This window comes from Podarcis cretensis (genome assembly GCF_951804945.1).
Source record: "Podarcis cretensis genome assembly, chromosome: 10".
Lineage (NCBI taxonomy): Eukaryota > Metazoa > Chordata > Lepidosauria > Squamata > Lacertidae > Podarcis > Podarcis cretensis.
The window spans coordinates 77642838-77664286 of NC_137179.1; the positions used below are offsets into that span (position 1 = coordinate 77642838).

At 42.7% G+C, this 21449-nt stretch overlaps 1 protein-coding gene across 8 annotated transcripts in view; it reads right to left on the minus strand.

Moving 5' to 3' along the window:
• Nucleotides 1-945: 945 nt before the first annotated feature.
• Nucleotides 946-21449, minus strand: part of ITPR2 (inositol 1,4,5-trisphosphate receptor type 2) — a 292662-nt gene continuing 272158 nt past the window's right edge. For all 8 annotated transcript variants that reach the window (XM_079993294.1, XM_079993291.1, XM_079993290.1 and 5 more), the window contains 9 exons: nucleotides 21213-21388; nucleotides 17467-17631; nucleotides 14870-15053; nucleotides 13805-13897; nucleotides 12874-13004; nucleotides 12305-12470; nucleotides 9670-9830; nucleotides 4262-4423; nucleotides 946-2096 (listed from right to left, as the gene is read on the minus strand). In XM_079993294.1, the coding sequence (XP_079849420.1) occupies nucleotides 2007-2096; nucleotides 4262-4423; nucleotides 9670-9830; nucleotides 12305-12470; nucleotides 12874-13004; nucleotides 13805-13897; nucleotides 14870-15053; nucleotides 17467-17631; nucleotides 21213-21388 (1328 nt within the window). In that variant the 3' untranslated portion in view covers nucleotides 946-2006. The remainder of the gene's footprint in view (nucleotides 2097-4261; nucleotides 4424-9669; nucleotides 9831-12304; nucleotides 12471-12873; nucleotides 13005-13804; nucleotides 13898-14869; nucleotides 15054-17466; nucleotides 17632-21212; nucleotides 21389-21449) is intronic.

Genomic DNA, 21449 nt, shown 5'->3' on the forward strand with positions numbered 1-21449 from the left:
TATTCCAAGAAGGAATAGCAAACATGATAATTCTCTCTTCAAACTTTCCAGTACTGCTAATTGTTTCCTTCTTATCTCTTATAATATGCAATCAGGGCTACCTGTTTTGCTTTACAGGTAAAGGTAAAGGGACCCCTGACCGTTAGGTCCAGGCACAGACGATGCTGGGGTTTTTTGTTCGCAGACAATTTCCAGGTCATGTGGCCAGCATGACTAAGCCACTTTCTGGCGAACCAGAGCAGCGCACAGAAACGCCGTTTACCTTCCCACCGGAGTGGTACCTATTTATCTACTTACACTGGGGTGCTTTCGAACTGCTAGGTTGGCAGGAGCAGGGACTGAGAAACAGGAGCTCACCCCGTCGCGGGGATTCGAACCACCAACCTACTGATCGGCAAGCCCTAGGCTCTGTGGTTTAACCCACAGTGCCACCTGCATCCCTCTGTTTTGCTTTGCTCAATGCCTTTTTACAATTCTTTAGCAGCATTTGTACTAAAACACTCAGCTGGAGACAAGTGCTAGAGAAGAGCAAGATTTACTTAGAAATAGTGCAGACTGCATGCCTTTCACTCTCATTTGTGAGTTCTGCACTTTTGAAGTCTCTTGGATTGTCAAAGGAAAGAACATAAGGCCCTGCCTATAGTACAAACCTGATTCTGAATTGGAAACTAGAGCTGATCTCCCTTCACCACAGCAAAGTCACATGAATTCCAAGCAGAACCAATGATGGCCACAATATAGATCAGAAGATGCATATTCATGAAATATTCCTGTGTCAGTGGGGAATCTGTTTGTCTCCAACTCCCATCAGTCCCATCAGCCCTAGCCAACATGACCAATGGTCAGGGATGGTGGGAGGCTGTCCATTCATACAGTAGGGGAATCCTATCTGAGAAACATGTTGTACAGGAAAAAGAGAAAGGAGGAGCTGAAGCCAAAAAAAAATTAGCAGTTTTTCCTGTGGTTTATGGACAGTAACAATATCATTGCACTTTTTCTAGACAGTTCATCTCAAAGCTGTTTACCCCCTGAAATTAATATCTAACACTAGTTCTAAAATATCACATTTTCTCCTCAACTCTCTCCTTGGAACATGAATTTTAAAACACAGTTAAAGACCACCATTAGTTGAATTCTCTACTTGCAGCCACATTAATAGGGAACATCTAAATTCAAGAGTAAAGAAATCACTTCCAGTTAATGTTGTCAGTGGTTATGTGCATAAATTTCAAGTTCTCCCAGCTGCAGGTTCATTGTGCTCTATTTTATAAATAAGGAATTGCACAGCAAAATTTCTATTAGCCTTAATACTTGTCTCTGCAACCCTCTTTTTTTTAAAGAGAAAAACAATGCTTCTTTGAGGGTGATTTTGTTCATCTTTCAATGCAAATTAACTTGCCATAACACTATTGCCTCCTTCAATGACATTTTTACGGTAATTAGATTGAAAAGAGAGAGAGCAAAAATTCCAAACAAACATAACAAATTATGCTGGCCAGCAAAGGTGACAACAGAGAACTTCTACAGATTCCGAATGAGGCTGTTGGATTCTGTGTTAATAAATTATTTCCCCTGTTTCTTGGTTGCTCCATTAGTTTTACAAGGATTCATATGGTGGCATTCAAAAAAACAGAACCAAATTCTGCCATGCCTATGCACCTGCTGGCAGCCAACTGAATTACAAGAGAGTAAATTAAGGTTGTACTATCTCTCCACACTGCGACCCCACCCTCGCCAGTTTTAAATTGTTTTGCCTGAGGAAAGATGTAGAAGAGCTCCCCTTACCACAACCTTATCTGTAATATTTGAGCTGGTGGCCCCTTTCAACAGTGAAGAAAAAACAGTTACTAATTGTTCCCAGAGCTAAACCACTTAACATCCTGGCACACTGTTGTTTGTAACTTTGTAACAATAGGCGCTGTTCACCACTCCTGATTTTTCATTCTGTAATCAAGCGAGAATACTGATGAAACGCTAATCATGCCCTCCCCCCCGCCACCATGGTATCAGTGTGGTGGCATGTGATGGTTCACGTGGGACGCTGCGTTCGATCCAAGAAAGCCCAGCCTCTGCTTGTTTTTCCTTTGTTCTGTCATCTAAAGGTGGAGAGGGAAACAAAGACAATATAAGCTCCTGACTGCTCTTTAGCAAAGACATGCAATTACAAACATTACACTGTGACATTTATTTCATTTCATTTTGCAAGATAAAAAAGATGAAAAAAACCATCAAGGAGATTATTTTGAAACCAAAAAACTAAAGAAAAAAGGGGGTTCCTTGCAAGTGAGTATTTTTTAAAAAAAATATGTAAATTCTGGAAGGCAAGTATTAATTTAGGGCAATTTCCCCTTCCTCACAGCAATTTATTGGCAGAAAGATCAAAAATGTGCACCCGTACACAGTGTTCGCATTACCCAGGGAAGATGGATTTTACTTTCCCTTCTCAAATCTAAATGTCTTGTTCACCTGTCTCAACTGTTGCTATCACCAAGCTCAGGATTGAGTTCAGAGCCTGATTCAACTCTTTGGAAAAGAGCAAGAGTTGCTCAGAATCACCTCCCCCCTCCCCCAGTTCAACTTTATATGGAAATACAGTAAAATCACGGCTATTAACTTTTTTCTTTCTGGCAGAGTTTAATTAAATGTGCAGGCACAGTAGCTGCTTCTAAGGAGAAGAATCCTGCCATATTTCAGAAGACAGCAAGTTTTCTGCAAGAGCAGCAACCTGCAGTTTGCCCTTTTTCTGGAGAGAGAACTCAAAGGGATTTGCTTCACTCCCTGTGGTTTTGTGGGAAATGATTTCATATCAAAGACTACATTCGATGTAGAAATTCTCCCAGGACGGTAGCCAGCAAAGGGTCAGAAGGATGAGTACAAGGACTAGAGAGCTGAGTTGATGCATGAGGGGGCGGAGCTTCATGCTAGCATTATGGTCAATTTGTACCAAAAGTAACAGAAACTAAGTGTAAAACTGATTTGAAGTGTGGATAGGTGAGACAGAGGCAGAAGGACCTCAATGCAGGCAATGACCATTTTGTGTGAGGGTTCTGCTCCTGACCCAACACATTGGTGGAGCACACATAAGTCTGCCCGTTCCACCTCTGTCCTGTTCTGCCCCATTTTCTGGGTTGGCAGTTCACACATAAAATGGTCACTGCCTGGATCCACAATTTTCCAAACAAGCAGAACTAGCAGTGAGTTTTATTACTTTAACTTTCCTTCCTCAAAGCACCATGATTGAAAAGCCTATACAGTACTGTATAAGTTATTCCCTCTAGTTAGAAGCAAAACCTGTTGGTTACAGAAGAGCTCTTCCTTCCCCTCATCTCAGCCTGGCATCTTCCTCATATGGCAAACTGAGAAGATTTTTTACATTTTTGCAAACATGCTGTCTGCTGCATTTTTTAAAACATCTGAATTGCCAAAGTGCCCTGAACAGCCTTGCTTGGGGGTCTTGATTTGGGAATGGTCCAAATATTTTGTGTACCCCATAAGGGCAATTTGCATTCCCATCATGGTGCTGGACTGGATGGAGAGTTTCAAATACAGTTTTTATTTAGTTTGCTTTTTGCCACTGCTACCAAAATCAGGTGGGTGGGTATACTGGGGGCTATAAAAATTTGCTTGCCTGCCCCAGGCAAGGGGGTTAGCCACCTTTGTGTTACTTGATGGGAGCCAACTATAATAGATAAATGTAAGTTGTAATTGGTGTGGCTGAGAGGTAAGGGCATGCTTGAGACTAACGTTGATTCTGGTGTGTAACTGTGATACACAGAAAAATGTACTTCCCCCTTCTAACAATAAATGTTAGCTTTTTCTTTTTAAAAAACCCCCTACATTGACAGCTATGTAAAAGTGGGACTTATAATGATGTCTACGTTAACAGTGAAATATAATGTAACTGACTACTCAATCATTTGATACCTCTTTACATCCCACTCTTTATTCAGAAACCTCTCCAGGTCTCCCATTTAGGCACCAATCAGGTCCACAGCGCCTTGGCTTCAACAATGCATAAAAGACAACTCACTGATTGATTAATGAGATTAATCAACCAGAATGTTAGCTCTATGGAAATTTCCTCTTTACTACCTATTGCATTTAATTTCTGTGAAGCTGGATTAAGACTTCTGACAAAAGGCGATTTTTACTGGAAGAACCCCACTGTGATCTAGCTGAGGGGTTAATTCTTTTTACATGCATGAAGCTGTCTACTCAAACTCTGCTATGTAAAATATAAATAAACAAAGAACCAACCAACCTGTTCTTTAAGCTCAGCTAGTTGACTGGAAAGCTGCTTGACCAGGCTCATGGTGGACTCCAGTCTCTCATGCAGGTTTCTGATTTCATTCTGTTCACTGTCACCTTCGTTGCTGACCAAGGACATGGCTCTCATCCGAGGGAACCAATCTAAATTCTTTTCCTGCGCACACACAAGTAGAAAAATGTTAGATGTGACTTAAATATAAAATGAGATGGGGTGGAGTGGAGTGGGGTGATAGTCTGAATGATTTCTCAAGGATTCGTCCAACTCAGTGACTCTGACTGTAGAGGACCCAGGATTAGGAATTTATCTGTTCTCCCAGCCAACTGGTAGCTGCTTATCTGTAGGCAGTTCCTGTGAGATGACTCACATGACTGGTGCCTGTCCATGTTGTTGGCTCATTGAGATATTCTCCCAGCCACATGGCAGCTGCTGGTGGGTAGGCAGCTGCCATAGGCTTGCGAGAATGAAAAATGTGAAATGTTTGCATCATAAAGACACACTTGTCATTGACTTAAGCTCCCTGTCCGATTTACACTTGGCAGCATAATGAACTGGTTTTCTGAGTGTGGGTTGGCCCAAGATGGATCTCAGCCTATTCTCTCCCTTCTTCCCATCACCCCTTGCTCTAAAGACTCTCTTTACCTGACACCTCAAACACACACCCCATCAACATGGCAACCTCTATCTGCCCAGGCCCAAGAATTCCTCTCAGATGGGCCATCAGCACCTTTTGTCATGTTAATGCCCCTATCCCAAGTGTGGCGCTGGCTTGGAAAGGAAGCTTAGCCTGTATTTTTCCACTGTCCTGCAATCTGCGCTTCAATACTCCAAATAATCAAAATTCTACAATTTATTAATTTCTAGGGTTTAGGGAGGGCCCCCCCCAATCTATAACAATACTTTATTGGTTGCCCCACAGTTATCTCAATCTGATTTGGGAAGAGCTGCTACTTTGTTTTAATTGCATTTCCTTGTAGGTGGAAAGCAGATGGGAAGTGAGGAGCAGAAGGGGGTTGTCAACCTGGGAAGGTAGTCCATCTAGAAGAAGGAAAACTCTGATGCTAAACTTCTGCTGCCTTCAGGAGAAGTCCCGAAGGCCTAATGGCGCCTTGTATGCCTCATTCTGGCAACTCCTGCATCCAGGTTGGTGCCAAACGGATTGCTCTACTTTCCTTTGGACTGCACCAGCGAGGCTGAGAGGGGGCGTTGTCATTGGGGCAGCCCAGAAACTCCATACACATTGCCCAAGCTTATACCCCGGGGAGGTCACTTCAGTGCTGCTAATGCAGCATTTTGACGTCACCCCTGGAGACGTCACTCCATTGTGTTTCGAGACAGGCAGATGCCAACAACAGCAAAAATGGTTTTGGAGAGTGAATCATAGAATCATAGAGTTGGAAGAGACCACAAGGGCCATCGAGTCCAACCCCCTGCCAAGCAGGAAACACCATCAGAGCAGTCCTGACATATGGTTGTCAAGCCTCTGCTTAAAGACCTCCAAAGAAGGAGACTCCACCACACTCCTTGGCAGCAAATTCCACTGTCAAACAGCTCTTACTGTCAGGAAGTTCTTCCTAATGTTTAGGTGGAATCTTCTTTCTTGTAGCTCAGAATCATAAAATTGTCTGAGCTCAAAATATTTCAAAAACACTGGCTTAATGTGCAAAGTAGGCCAGGATGATAGGCTTATCAAGATTACAGCCTATCTTAGGTGGAAACTGCAGTAGTTATAAAGCATTTAAAAGTGTGCCACACTTTATGGATGCAAACTCAGCATATGATGCATCACTTCAGATTGTTTCCCATGCCAAAATCTTAATGAATGCTTCATTTCTGGTGTTTCATATCCTCATTTTTCATGCTTGCATCTATGCTTTATGTATTTCAAAAGATTTTAAGTGAAACTGTACTCCCATATCCTCCAATATGACAAGGCAAGGCAAGGCACCAGCTCTCCATTTGACATGCTGACAATTTCACATCCAACCAAAGCTTTTCAGGCACATGTCTGCATTTAAATTAGTTTGGCATAGAATAAGTAATCATCACAACAACTGGCAATTAACATAACTAAAATTATAAGATGTTAAAACAAAATTTATCCCAAACCAACATGTTAGCAGGTCCTGAAATGTTTTCTTAAAGTCAGTTAAACCACTTTGCCAAACACCCTAGACAAGAAAAGTTATTATGGAAATAGGATTTATAATATCACACCTGCCAATAGTCCTGATTTCTCTAGGACATGACTGATTGACAGAAGTGGCCCCACTTCCTCCTCCGCTGCCTCTGCAAGGTCTCCACTGAGGCCTGGAAGCCTACTGAGGCTGCAGACATACATGCTTCAGGAAGCCAGGCCGCACTTCTGGAAGTACACTTCCAGTGCAGCACCGGCTTCCTTTTTTATTATTATTAAATTTATTGACCTTTTCCAAAAAACAAAATAAAACAATCTTTACAATTATACTTAGTGTCATCTTATTTACATTGCGTTGAGTCACACCTCAACTTCCTTCCTTCCCAGTTGCGGTTTTCTTAATAGACATATTCTCTTACAGTTTCTTCTACATTTCTATACACGTCACAAGAGTTATGTTAACCCTGCTGTAGTTCTTAAAATTCTACAGTTGATTCCTATATATGTTACAAATTTACCCCATTCTTCTACGAACTTTGCCCCTTTTTGGTGTTGGATTTTATATGTCATTTTCGCTAATTCTGTATATTCAAAAAAATTAGCCTGCCATTCCATAACTGTTGGGATCTCCGGTGACTTCCATTTTTGGGCTACAAGAACCCTAGCTGCCACCATAGCGTATTGGAATAATGTATGATCCTCCTTTTTTATTTCGTCTCCTATTATCCCTAATAAGAATGTCTCCGGTTTTTTCGGGAAAGTGTACCTAAAAAGTTTCTTAAGTTCATTATATATTAGATCTCAAATTGTTTTCATTTCGTCACATAACCACCACATATGGTAGAGATCCCCATCCTTATGTTTACATTTCCAACAGGCTTTGTTACCCATTCCAGGTCCCCATCCCAGCTGCTGAGCTCTCTGCACCATTGTGATGATGTTGACACTTTTCTTACAGCTGCCCATTCGTGGCAAGGTGAAGGAGGCCAGGACACATCGCACAGGGTTTCCCTCAATGCTGCAGGATCCAGGCAAGGGAAAAGGAAAGAACCAGTGGCCTGGGAGACTCAGTGGAGGGAATGTCCTATATGCACAGAGCAGCAGAATCTTGTATCCTCAAATTATTTCTGATGCAGACCGTGAAGCTGGGCTGAAGAATCCATCCACCACTTTAAAAAAGCTAATACCATGTGCTTCTCTTTAAACTGGACTTATGTTTAGTACAGCATTCCCACTCAAACAATATATTCCACAACACAGCTCATTCCAGGGAGAGTATCAAATAAAACCCAGCAATCTACTGCCAACATTTTAAGTCATTAAACTTCCAAAATTGGTTTTTCATACTCAAAGCATGCAGTACATAGTGGCCTTTGTGACTTTGTTAATATTTTAGGGGCTCAACTCCAGAGATCCCACCATTAGCATTAGTGCAGGGGTCAGCAAACTTTTTCAGCAGGGGGCCAGTTCACTATCCCTCAGACCTTGGGGGGGGGGGCGGCGGACTATATATATATATTTTGGGGGGAATGAATTCCTATGCCCCACAAATAACCCAGAGATTCATTTTAAATAAAAGGACACATTCTACTCATGTAAAAACACGCTGATTCCCGGACCATCCACAGGCCAGATTTAGAAAGCGATTGGGCCAGAATCGGCCCCTGGGCTTTAGTTTGCCTCCCCGTGCATTAGTGCATTGCACCAGTAATTTCCAACTGCGGGCACTAGAGATACACTTGATGAATTACTACTGTTAGTTCACATTGAAATAATGAAAGAAATGGTGGGTGAAGTGAGGAAGAATAAAAGCCCAGTGCTTCCTTCAATAATGTAAAAGTGCTACTAAACAATACTAAAATTGATTCACATTTGTGACCAAAATCTGCAGGTGATAAAATGGCAGGGGAAGCCATTTAGCCAAATATTCTCCAGGGAATGATACAAGATTCAAAATTATGCTAGATTTGCCCCCAATCTTATTTTTTGTCTTAATCCAGTGCTGGTGTTTAATCTTTTTCTGTTCACCACTTGCATGTTTTAAAGGGATCCATGAAAAATATGCTTGTGAAGATGTTGCCCATTGGTAAAGGTCTTAGATACAGCTAGGTTAGGAACCTAGGACACTGCCTTCTTCCTGATCAGATAATTTGTCCAGGCAGCTCAGTACTCTTGTCTGATCTGTAGTGACTCTCCAGGGGGTCTCAGGCACAAAGGGATCTTTCCCATCACCTGCAACCTGCAGTCCTCTTAACAGGAGATGCCAGGCAACTTTTGCATGCAAAGTATGGGTTCAATCACTATGCTAAGGCCCCTTAAGTCAAGTTAAGAATTCACAAATCAAGCAATAAAAGATCAAGATCATGTACATGAGTCTAACTGCATCCATGTGCACCAAGTCTAACACAGTTTCTTACCCTTCAAGGCTTTTACAGATCTCTCGGGGTGGGGGTGGGGTGGGGGCTGAAACGCAAGGAGAAAGAAAGGTCTGACCTTTACAACTACAATTTATCTGCATGAAGTGTGTCAGAAAAACAGCAGCTTTATCTTGGGAGTTCCCAAGTCTCCTACCTCCAAATAGCTGCATCCTTGGGACAATGAGGCTTGCACACAGAGAGACTTCAAAATGTCTGGACAGCTTTCACAGGCTACCAAACTCAGTTTCATGCTGTTGTCATTTTTGCACATCATACTATTGGAATAGTTCTATACATTGCAGAAGTGGAGACCTCTATTCTTTCTTTGTACTGTTGCTTGGCAGTGGGCATTTTTCTCTTTTATGAAACATCAGCCAGTGATTCAGGACAAAAAAAAAGGAGACTTACAAACTGGATAAGCATACTGAGTATGAGAGTGCAGGAGCCTGAGGGTAACTGTGAACTTTGCCTTCATATTTTCATTATGCCCAGTGCTGGGCCTTTGCCTTGGGTTACTGCAAATGCATTTAAATACCTTTGTAACTCTACAGTTGGCGGCTTCTCACAGTCCTTGTGGTTGTTGTTGTTTATTCATTGTAAACAACACCCTTTATCTGAATATCCAAGGGCAGTGTACAACAATAAAACATAATTTACATATCATAATAATGAAATCCAATAAAACTATCAGGAAAAATTAATAATAACCGTCCGTCCCCCCACATTAAAAGGCCTGGGTAAAGAGGACGTTTTGCACTTGGTGCCTAAAATATGTAATTATGGTGCTAGGCAAGCAACACCTGAAAGGCCCACCTCCCTGAAGTAAGACTTATATAAAAGTGACTCACCACAATCATTTGAGCCACATAACTTTCGGGACCAGTGTATTCTGTTGGGTCTTTCACTCTGACCAGAACTATGAAGTATAAATAGTGCCACATGTTGTGTTCTGCCTTTATGTGCTCCTCAAAGGAAACTGTCTTATTATCAAATTTGTCTCGCTCAAGCCCTGCAAAAAAGGAGACACACACCAAAAATATTTCATTAGTTCCATCATCTTGTCAACACTTGTCTTAATTACAAGTTATTTTTTAAAAAAACTACCACACACACATACAAACACACACACACACACACACACACACACACAGTGTAAAAGCAGAGTCTTCAAGACCAACAATTTCATTAAGGCATATATCAGATATGATATTTATTTCTAGTATTTGTTTTCCGTCTTTGCAAAAAGAAAAACGAAAAGGCTCCAGATGATGTACAATAAGAAAGAAATTGCAGAGGCTTGACAACCATATGTCAGGAGTGCTCTGGTGGTGTTTCCTGCTTGGCAGGGGGTTGGACTCAATGGCCCTTGTGGTCTCTTCCAACTCTATGATTCTATGATCTAAAATAAAGGGGATGGAAATGAAGATAAAATCTACCAGGCTGCCCAAATGCTCACTATCCAATTTCTCAGAGGAATAGCTTCTATAACAATAGATGATGACGAACAAGTGATGATGTTGAGTTTCAGAACTTAGGTTGGTGACCTGGGAAACAGCAAATGTTTTATGATCCGAATGAAAATCCCTTTGAATTTCAGCCAGGATTATGTTTGGATCTTTGCCAAATATCCCCTTTCCCTTCGTCCTCATCCCCTGAAACTTACCTTTCAGCAACAATGATTTTGTGAAAGTGGGAGCTGTGTACTGGGCCTTCACCAATAGAGGGCTGCTAAGTATTTGAAATGAGCCAGAACTTTCAAAGATTTCAGATAACTCTTAATAAGAATTCTCTGAAAATGCTGGAAAGAATAAGCCAATTCAGAAACAAGATGGGGTAAGTTTGCCCATCTCTAGGAAGACTCAAGCACTCCACTTTTTGGCTTCCACAGTAAAAAGGTAAAGGGACCCCTGTCCAGTTGTGACCAACTCTGGGGTTGCAGCGCTCATCTTGCTTTATTGGCCGAGGGAGCCGGCCTACAGCTTCCGGGTTATGTGGCCAGCATGACTAAGCCACTTTCTGGCGAACCAGAGCAGGGCATGGAAACGCCATTTACCTTCCCGCCAGAGCGGTACCTATTTATCTACTTGCACTTTTGACGTGCTTTCGAACTGCTAGGTTGGCAGGAGCAGGGACCGAGCAACAGGAGCAACTGCCGACCTTCCGATCGGCAAGTCCTAGGCTCTGTGGTTTAACCCACAGCGCCACTTGAGTCCCTGGCTTCCACAGTATTTCAACCTAAAAATTCTAATATAAGCATAACTGAGACTTCAGTTATGCTTAAGTATTCAAGTGTTCCATGCAGACTAGCTTGCCAATGACCCTACTTATTTCTAAGATTTATTACCTGCCAAGGTAAAGTTAAAACACCACCAGAATACTTTTTTTAAAAAAACACACCACACAACAAACCAACCAACTCATCAGGTTAATTTACACTTTTCAAGAAGCCTACAAAAATATTTTTTAACTGTCAAGGGTAAGGGTAAAAAGGTGCATCTGCAGCATATGGCAAAAGCTGAATAATGATGATTCTAGACACACCTCTGTAGGGCGTTCTACAATTTTGGAGCTACCACAGAGAAAGTCCTCTGCTGAGCTCTTTGCCACTCCTTGAATTCCCAACCTTAACACCCAGGGTGGTCTCTGGGAAAGGAGGAAGTCTTTCAGATATTTGTGGCCCACATCATGGGGGCTTCAAATACCAATGTGAGCAACCTGAATTGGGCTCAGAAATAAACTGGCACCCAGTGCAGTTGATTTAGAATAGGAGTTATTTGGGTTCTAGAGATCACCCCAGCCAGTAACCTTTCCACTGCATTCTGGTTCATCTGAAGTTTCCAAAGCATCTTCATTGGCATTGCAATTTGAAGGTTGCAAGACCACGGAGAACAGTGGCCATCATCTCTGTCTTAAAAGGGTCCATAACTAGTGAGCGTAGTCACCAAACCCCTCTGGACCTCCAGTGATCGTGCTGGTTCCAAAAGCATCACTGTTAATAACCTGCTCCTTCAAAGGAAGTGCAACCTTGTCTGGAACAGGTCATCTCCTTACCTTTTGGACCTGAGAACATGTAACGCCTCTATCTTATCTGGACTGGGCAAACTGTGATGGTTTGGGCAAGGGGTTGACGAGGTGTAAAGCAGGGCTTGCCAAAGGGGTTGGGGTTGGCGGGGGTGGGTAGGTGGGGTTGGCATGCACAGCTCGTACGTAAACAGGTCTGAAATAATTCAGTTACATACATGTTGTTTGGAGAACTAGACCACAGACCCTTCATACTGGATTAATCAGGTAATAACTGAAAGTACCCGAACATAAGTTATTAGTAGCAATGACAACACAAGACTAACTCAGGACCTAGAGCAAGTGAACATCGATGTGATATTTTGACTGCCATTTGGTTTACTATCGGAAAGGAATAAGCTTAAATAAAACTCTTTAAAACTGCTTTTCCCTCACCCAATTTAATAGCTCGCTAACACATACCACAAATGAAACAGGTTGTCTTCAAGATTTCCTCTTTTTTTTGTTTTTCACTTCGGAGATCTGCAAATGTATCGATTATGACTCCAAAAATTAGGTTCAGGACAATAATGATGACAATGAAATAAAACAGGAGGTCATAGACAACTCGAGCAGCAAAGAGGGGTTCCTGAAATGACAATAATGTTTCTACGTGATGTCAATTTGCACCCAGCTGAGAAACATTTACTTTGGATCATCTGCGTTTTCAGAGCATCCATTCAGGCCAAGCAATTACATCCTGTTCATTTTATGTTGATGCAGCGGGAAATATGTATTATATTTCCACATTTAAAAATAAACCCCACCCCACAACTACCCATGGTTGTTCTGTTGCATCTGGTTTGGTTTACACTGACGAATTAGCTTGGTGACATGAAAATCTATTAAGTGAATATGGGTATTATCCAGCCAAAGCAAGGAATGGGATCAAGGCACTCCCTTTAAAACACTCCAAATAAAATCGAAAGGCATCTGTCTGTCTATCTATCTAGCATGCATGAGCATGAAGCTACATCATACAAAATGCTTACATCTTTAGAAGGCTTTCGGAGCACATCACCCACTCCACCACCATTTCTCAGGCCCTGGTTCAGAACTGTCACAATACACATTAGCAGAGTGTCACATGTCCTCTCAATCCCATCCTCATCTGGCTCTTCATCTGTGGATGGAACACATGTATGTACATGATACAGGACTCCACTAAGCTTTTGACTAATGGCAGAACTAGACAAATGTAGAGAACATGTGGTTGCTGCCAAACTGGCAGACCAACACCTCCACTTTCAGTAATGAGTGGTAGAATAAAATGCCTGACATAACATCATTGTGTTGAGAATTTCCCCCATCCCTTCAAGCTAATGAAATGATGCACTGACAGAGAAACTCTCCTTGTGATTATGTAATACCTTTTTTTTTTCTTTTTTCTGGACATTATGCAGAGACAGGGCAGAGGAGAGGATACACATGGTGGCTGCTTTTAGGGGCAACTATGTGTTCTGCATAGGGACGCAGGTGGCGCTGTGGGTAAAACCTCAGTGCCTAGGACTTGCCGATCGCATGGTCGGCGGTTTGATTCCCCGCGGCGGGGTGAGCTCCCGTCTTTCGGTCCCAGCTCCTGCCCACCTAGCAGTTCGAAAGCACCCTTAAGTGCAAGTAGATAAATAGGTACCGCTTTATAGCGGGAAGGTAAACGGTGTTTCCGTGTGCTGCACTGGTGCCGGCTCGCCAGAGCAGCTTCGTCACGCTGGCCACGTGACCCGGAAGTGTCTCCGGACAGCGCTGGCCCCCGGCCTCTTAAGTGAGATGGGCGCACAACCCTAGAGTCGGACACGACTGGCCCGTAGGGGCAGGGGTACCTTTACCTTTATATGTTCTGCATATAATCTCATTTTGGTCTAACTAAGCAGCAGATACTTGCTCAGGGAAAAACAGAAAATGTTTTGTGAGCATTCAACCAACCTAATTTTAAAGCTGGTATTGTAGTACTACAGTTCTCCTTTGAACATGTATCCATCATTGCTGTTAATCTTGTGGTAAGAACAGTGCCACTTTCTGAGAGAACAAAGAACAAAATGTTGGCAATGGAATGATTTGTTGCAAAAATATATGTACAGGGTATCAGCAGACACATTAAAAATTAAGACAGAAATAGGCTGACAATTTCACATTTTGGAACCAAATTTCGGTTTCAGATATACTCACTTGATCAAGGACCTAAATTTAAATACATTGCAAAATCTGTGGATAAAAGTCTTTTGTTGCTTTATTAATTTGTACGAGACAGCTTGAGATATATCTCTACCTTTGTTTTACTTAACAACAATTATGTAAATAACATCTGAACTCCCAAATAATTGTGTGTTCTGGCCATGATAAAACCCACAAGTCACCAAATCTCTCACTTAGTGTCAGAAGAAACAATGAAAGAAGACTGTTGAGGAAGAAGACTAAAGCACTGGCAGTAATGAAGAGATCAGGGTTTCACATTTACAATATATCACAGGCATTTTACTGTTGCTTCTGCCTAAATTACAGAACTGACATCAAACAGAACTCCATCTAGTTAGGATGAAATATATTCAAAGCTAGAAACAACTGTCAGATATGAAAATAACATCAATTTTTAAAAACCATTAAAGTATTCACAAAGAATGACAAGGAGGTGAGGCATCATCTTTTTAAATCCAGAATATTTAAAGAGTTTCAAGGATGAAAACATAGTTTGATTCTCATTTATAAATATGTATGGAGTTGAGTAAAACACTAATTTAACATTTCTAAAGTGAGTAAACGATGTATATATCAGCTTTATTTGATCAAACACCTATTTTGCCTTATGCATCACAAATGATGAATCGGTGCTGAAAAGAAAGGATTTGAAGGAGCAAAGTTCACAAAATGATACTACCCAAATAAGACTCCATTATGTATCTAACATTCTGTTGTCACTGGAATGGAGATGGATCCTATCTGGAATTAATAATGCACTACAGTGGAAACAAGTTTTGCTAGTAGGAGCAATACCTGTGATAGGTGTTCTTTCCACCTCCATGATGAAGTCATCTTTCAAGAACAAGAACCCAACAATGGAGAAGAGATACACAAGGATGAGCGCTAATACTGCAGTCAAAATAATGGAGCGTCCGTTCCGCGTAACACTTTTAATTACATTCAGTAAAGTCTCCTCTCTGTACACCAAGTCAAATAACTGGGGTGGGGGGTGGGGACAACATAAAACAGAAAAGTGATCAGCAGAGCTCCTTAAAGTGATTACCACCTGAACTCAAGTAATGCAATAGTGCAGACATTTTCAAACTCTGATCTGGGGGATCCCAGGATCAATTAAAAACTTACAGATTTCTCAATGAGAAAATCAGTAATGCAGGACAAGCTTCTGTGAAAGGAAGGTTGCCCACCAAGATCTATCCTCCCTGCCTATGTGCAGCCACGTGTCTGCTGAGTGTGTTGTGGGATGCACTCTCATTTCTGACTGAGTAATGCAGGGGACTAACAGATAGCTCAGTGCTTTGCATGAACTTAAAAAGCACTGCATTAGAGGAATAAGCAGCACAATGATTTCAGCAGGCATTGTCCAGAGCTGGCCCAAGACACTACTTTCTGTCAATTCACATAACTAATCCTAAAGCATCAAGATTTTTCCATGGCATACAAATTGCTTTATGTTAATGATATTAAAGCAATCTTAACACCTGTAGGATTATTTTGTATAGTTTTTTATTGTTGTTGTTGTTTTATGCGGATGACTGCTTGTTCTTAGCTCTCTTGAATATTGGAAGCAGTTGGACAGAAATACTTAAACCAGCAAGTAACCACCTTCTGTATGGCTCTCTGTTATAATGGGACAACGAAACAGTATGGAGAATATCATTGCAATCCACCACAAAGAGGTCCTAGGCGCACAAGTTTAAAAAGTGGAAGAAAAAAATGGGACCGGATAGACACACCATATGAACACCTCAGAAAAAATATTTTAAAAGAACTCCACCCGAGTACAGGTGCTTTAATCATGTAATAACTAGTAATGCAATAACTATGATTATTAACAAATCCAGTATTATGGGTGAATCATCAATACTTAAAATGAAGATAGTCAAAGTGAAACAGGAAGCCTTTAGTTGCATGGTAACAGAAGCAGCAGCTTAAAAATGCTGCAGCTCCACCAGTCTCATTGACTGCCTCATGTAACTACCTACTCTTATGCAGCAAACTAGACCATGGCAAAAGCTTTAAAAAGCTGCCAGTTTTGCTACGGCACTGATGGATGCACCAGGAATGTATGGGCTGGGTCAACTGCGATCAGGAACAAATGTGTTCAGACCCTATGAGGGTTATAACACAGCAAAATGGAGCTCCTCAGCAACCTTCAAAGCCAAGGAAGGAAGGGGAGGTGTCCTGGTGATGGGCGCGGTGGCCTGGGATGGAACTCCCAAGTAAGTAGGGATTTCCCTGTATTCCACAGGTGAGCTGCAGAAAGAATGTGGTTGGTCAGGTGAGCCATGGACTCCAAAAGGTTGAAAACCTCTACACTAAGGGATAAAGACATAAGGCTGGCTCAAAACATTTTGGCTACTCAGGTAGAAAACCCAAATGGCATTCACTAATATTGTATGTTTATTTATTATTAAATTTCTATGCCATCTGTGCACTGGATAGCTCAGTTGGCTGATAACACCAACGTTGCAGGTTCAATCCCCATATGGGACAGCTATATATTCCTGCATTGCAGGGGGTTTGAATATATGATCCTCAGAGTCCCTGTTCTATGATTCTATTATCCAAGGAACTCAAAGTGACATACACACTTACCCCCCCTCCATTTTATCCTCACAAATACTTTGTGAGTTACTCTGCCCAAATCCAATTCAAATACATATTACTACACACGGGCTCAGTACCCTTTCATTTCAATGGCACTTTGCCTACTTGCCTAGTAGGCAAATCTGTTATCATGCAGCTAAAGGCTTCCTGTTTCATGAGCATGGAACTGATGCTCATGCATCAGATCTGTCCATCTCCTCCTCTGTCACCATGAACAATGCTCTAGATCTGCTGCCTGAGATGGCAGCCTTACCTTCCTTAATGATAAAAGTGATATGATCTAATATTATGACTTCATTTCCAAGCATCTGCAGAGATGCCTTCAATGCATGTGTTGTATTCCACAAAAAAGTACATTCTGCAAACAGAGGTGAATAATACAAATAAGTAGAACATGGTTTTAAGTTCTTGTTTAAAGAAGGAAGAGGGAACGTCAGTTTAAAGAATGATGTTCTTTAAACTTGCATCACTACTATTGCTATTAATCAATGGTATTAAAATATGTACATATTTTTTACCCACACAAACCAATAAGAAACACATCCTTCATGGTGTTAATCATCCTAAGATGATTGAATTGTACATCTAAAAATGCAATATGGGTGTGACTAATGACCAACATATGTGGACAAACACAAGCATCATACAAATAGTGTCAGAACACCAGGATTGGCTGCCATTCCCTGCTGAGCTACATGATGTGAGAATTGAGATCTAACATGAATCAAATGAGTTGTATTTTTCATTTTGGCAAAACAGCCACACTCCAGAGATATACTCACCAGGAAGCTGTAAAAGAATTCATGCACACAGAGTCCCAGCATGCAGACAAGGACATAGGCAACGTGGTAGAGGAAGGCCATATCCATGATGACTGCTCTGTATCCACGAGTAAATGTGCCTCGATTCCCAACAAAGCTCACCAAAAATACAATCTTGTTACTAAGCTGGGGGAGTGGACAAAAATTGCTATGCTTCAATAATCTGAACCATATCTCTTTAGAATATCACACCAGGAAAACATTTAGAATACAATATTAACCATATTATTACCATATTATCCCCCCTCTTTATATATAGTCAATCTTCGTTTTACGTGGGGGTTACCACTGCGCACACTGGTGGAGCATGCATAGCGCAGAGGTTTTATTAAGCGGATTTTCCAACTGCACAAATTCCCTATCAGACACCCCACACTAATTTGTGTTTGTTTTTTAAGGCTATAAGAGTCAATAGTTCTTATCTACTGATGATTCATTTATTAATCTGCCTTAGTTTATTAACTAACAGGTACAAAAAGAGAAGTATTTTAAGGGTATTTACAAGGAGGTGACAAAGCATTACTGCTCAGAGATGGAGATGAAGGACTGGAGGTTCTGGCCAAATTGAAGTTTGGTTTAAGTATGGAAACTGAATGCATTCCACTTTTCTATAATTTGTGTACATGCTGTCCCTGCATTTAAGTGCTTAATAATCACATACGCTTAGCGTGACCATTTGTCCTCCCAAGTTTTTCCAACTCCACATTATCAACCGTTCACATTTTCCCCCCAACACGACATATTATCTCCAACTGCCCACAAAAAAACCTTGACCTGGTGGGGTGAAGCTGTAATGCTAGCTTCCTGGTGGTTATGTTGCTGCTGTTTACCAGGACAGAGAGAGGTGAAGTGGTGAAGTTGGCATGGTGAGGGCACACCAGCAGAAGCACTGGATTGACTCCACAAGTGTGCCTGCACTGCGCTGACCTCCCTGGCTCCTTTGCTTCCCAGTAACAGGTGGCGCTGTGGGTTAAAGCCTCAGCGCCTAGGGCTTGCCGATCGAAAGGTCGGCGGTTCGAATCCCTGCGGCGGGGTGCGCTCCCGCTGCTCGGTCCCAGCGCCTGCCAACCTAGCAGTTTGAAAGCACCTCCGGGTGCAAGTAGATAAATAGGGACTGCTTACCAGCGGGAAGGTAAACGGCGTTTCCGTGTGCGGCTCTGGCTCTGGCTCTGGCTCTGGCCAGAGCAGCGATGTCACGCTGGCCACGTGACCCGGAAGTGTCTCCGGACAGCGCTGGCCCCTGGCCTCTTAAGTGAGATGGGCGCACAACCCCAGAGTCTGTCAAGACTGGCCCATACGGGCAGGGGTACCTTTACCTTTACCTTTTTAAGCAGCAGTGATACAGCCACTGGGACATTAGTGATGGGGCTCCACCCCACCAGTCAAGCAGCTTTTGACCAGGAGAAGCATTGCATCTGGCAGTTAGAGCTGTTTCTGTTTCAGCAAAGGATCCCCATGCCCAGTTTGGTGGTTCTACAGATCTCAAATGAGCCAATGGAAAGAAAAGCATATCACAGTTTAATTTCAGGGTTTTAAACTCCATACTGAAATGGACAAAGTAGGCCTAGGAATGTGCTTGCAGCCCAAATGTGTTCACCCTTCCCTTTTCTTTGAGTTGAGGCTTCAAATTGAACAGATTATTTGTATACCCTACTACCTTAGTTTTTTAATGGCCCAAGATGAATGGAAAAGAGACAAACAGCCAACTTTATAGATAAAGTGATTATTGGAAAACTCATTCTGAATCTGACCAGACACGGGTCAATGTCGAGCCTACCAAGTGGCGATAATGACAGCGAAGAGGACCTTCTTCACTGCCTCTTTTGCATCTGCAGAAAACAGCAGCAGGAGACTCCTTCAGGTGGTTCTCAATGTAACCACAATGTGTCATAGACATGGTATGGACCCCAAGATCTCCTGCAATGATTTTGCAGTTTTTTGCAGATAAAGTTGCTCAGATTTGGAAAGAGGTAGACTCTACCATAGGAGCAGGGCGTGGGCAGGAAAGTGCTAGAGTCCTGTCCATTCAAGTTGCACGGGGTCAGTTCCAACCTGTTACCTCCGAGGATGTGGACAGGTTGCTTGGACAAGTGAAACCGACCACCTGTCTCCTTGATCCTTGCCCATCCTGGCTCATAAAAGCAAGCCGGGAAGGGCTGGGCGATGGGCTCTGAGGGTGGTGAATACTTCCCTCTGTGAGCAAGCCTTCCCAGCCACGCTGAAAGAGGCAGTTATTAAACCGCTTCTTAAAAAAACATCTTTGGACCCAGCCAATATGGCCAACTATTGCCCAGTCTCAAATCTTCCATTCTTGGGCAAGGTGATTAAGCAAGTGGTTGCTGAACAACTACAGGCACATCTGGAGGATGCGGACCATTTGGATGCCTTCCAATCAGGATTCAGGCTTCATCATGGGACTGACACTGGCTTGGTTGCACTGGTCAATGAACTCTGACGGGCCAGGGACAAAGGTGAAAGCTGTTTCCTAGTTCTGCTGGAATTCTCAGCGGCCTTTGACACCATTGACCATGACATCTTTCTGGATTGTCTAGAGGGGCTGGGGCACTGTTATACAGTGGTTCTGCTACTTCCTCCTGAGCCGTGTCCAGAAAGTGGTATTGGGGGATGAGTGTTTGGACCCGTGGCCTCTCACTTGTGGGGTGCCTCAGGGTTCCATCCTCTCTCTGATGCTCTCTGATGCTTCTTGTTATCTACATGCAGCCGCTGGGAGAGATCATCAGGGGGTTTGGGCTGGATGTTCATTAGTGTTCATGCGGATGATACCCAGCTCTACCTCTCTTTCAAATCAGAACCAGTCAAGGCGGTGAAGGTCCTCTGTGAGTGCCTGGAGGCGGTTGGAGGTTGGATGGCGGCTAACAGATTGATGTTGAATCCTGACAAGGCAGAAGTACTGTTTTGGGGGGACAGGAGGCGGGCAGGTGTGGAGGACTCCCTAGTCCTGAACGGGGCAACTGTGTCCCTGAAGGACCAGGTGCACAGCCTGGGAGTCCTTTTGGACTTGCAGTTGTCCATGGAGGCGCAGGTCAATTCTGTGTCCAGAGCAGCTGTTTACCAGCTTCATCTGGTATGCAGACTGAGACCCGATCTGCCTGCAGACTGTCTTGCCAGAGTGGTGCATGCTCTAGTTATCTCCTGCTTGGACTACTACCTTTGAAGGTGACCTGGAAACTTCAACTAATCCAAATGTGGCAGCTAGACTGGTGACTGGGAGCAGCCGCCGAGACTATATAACACCAGTACTGAAAGACCAACATTGGCTCCCAGTACATTTCTGAGCAGAATTCAAAGTGTTGCTGCTGACCTTTAAAGCCCTAAATGGCCTCGGCCCAGGATACCTGAAGGAGCATCTCCACCCCATTGTTCGGCCTGGACACTGAAGTCCAGCACCGAGGGCCTTCTGGCGGTTCCCTCACTGCGAAAAGTGAAGTTACAGAGAACCAGGCAGAGGGCCTTCTCAATAGTGGCACCCGCCCTGTGGAACACTCTCCCATCAGATGTCAAGAAAATAAACAACTATCTGACTTTTAGAAGACATTTGAAGGCAACCCTGTTTAGGGAAGTTTTTAATGTTTGATGCTTTATCATATTTTTAATATTCTGTGGGGAGTTGCCCAGAGTGGCTGGGGAAACCCAGCCAGATGGGCGGGGTGTAAATAATAAATTGTTGTTGTTGTTGAAGTACTTACGTTAGCAGCACCAAGAAGGATCAATGTAGGCCCAAGGCCAATAGTGTATATGGACCTGAGCATTACAGACACCAGAAATGGGCGAATACCAACAGGTTTAGGGAAGAAGAAAAGCAGCAATGTACATATGCCTACTGCTATCCAGAGAAGAACTGAAAATAATGGAGAAAGTGTGCCTAGAAAGAAAAAGAAAGAAAGAAAAAGTCATTATAACTTTATAACGTAAAAACTGTATTA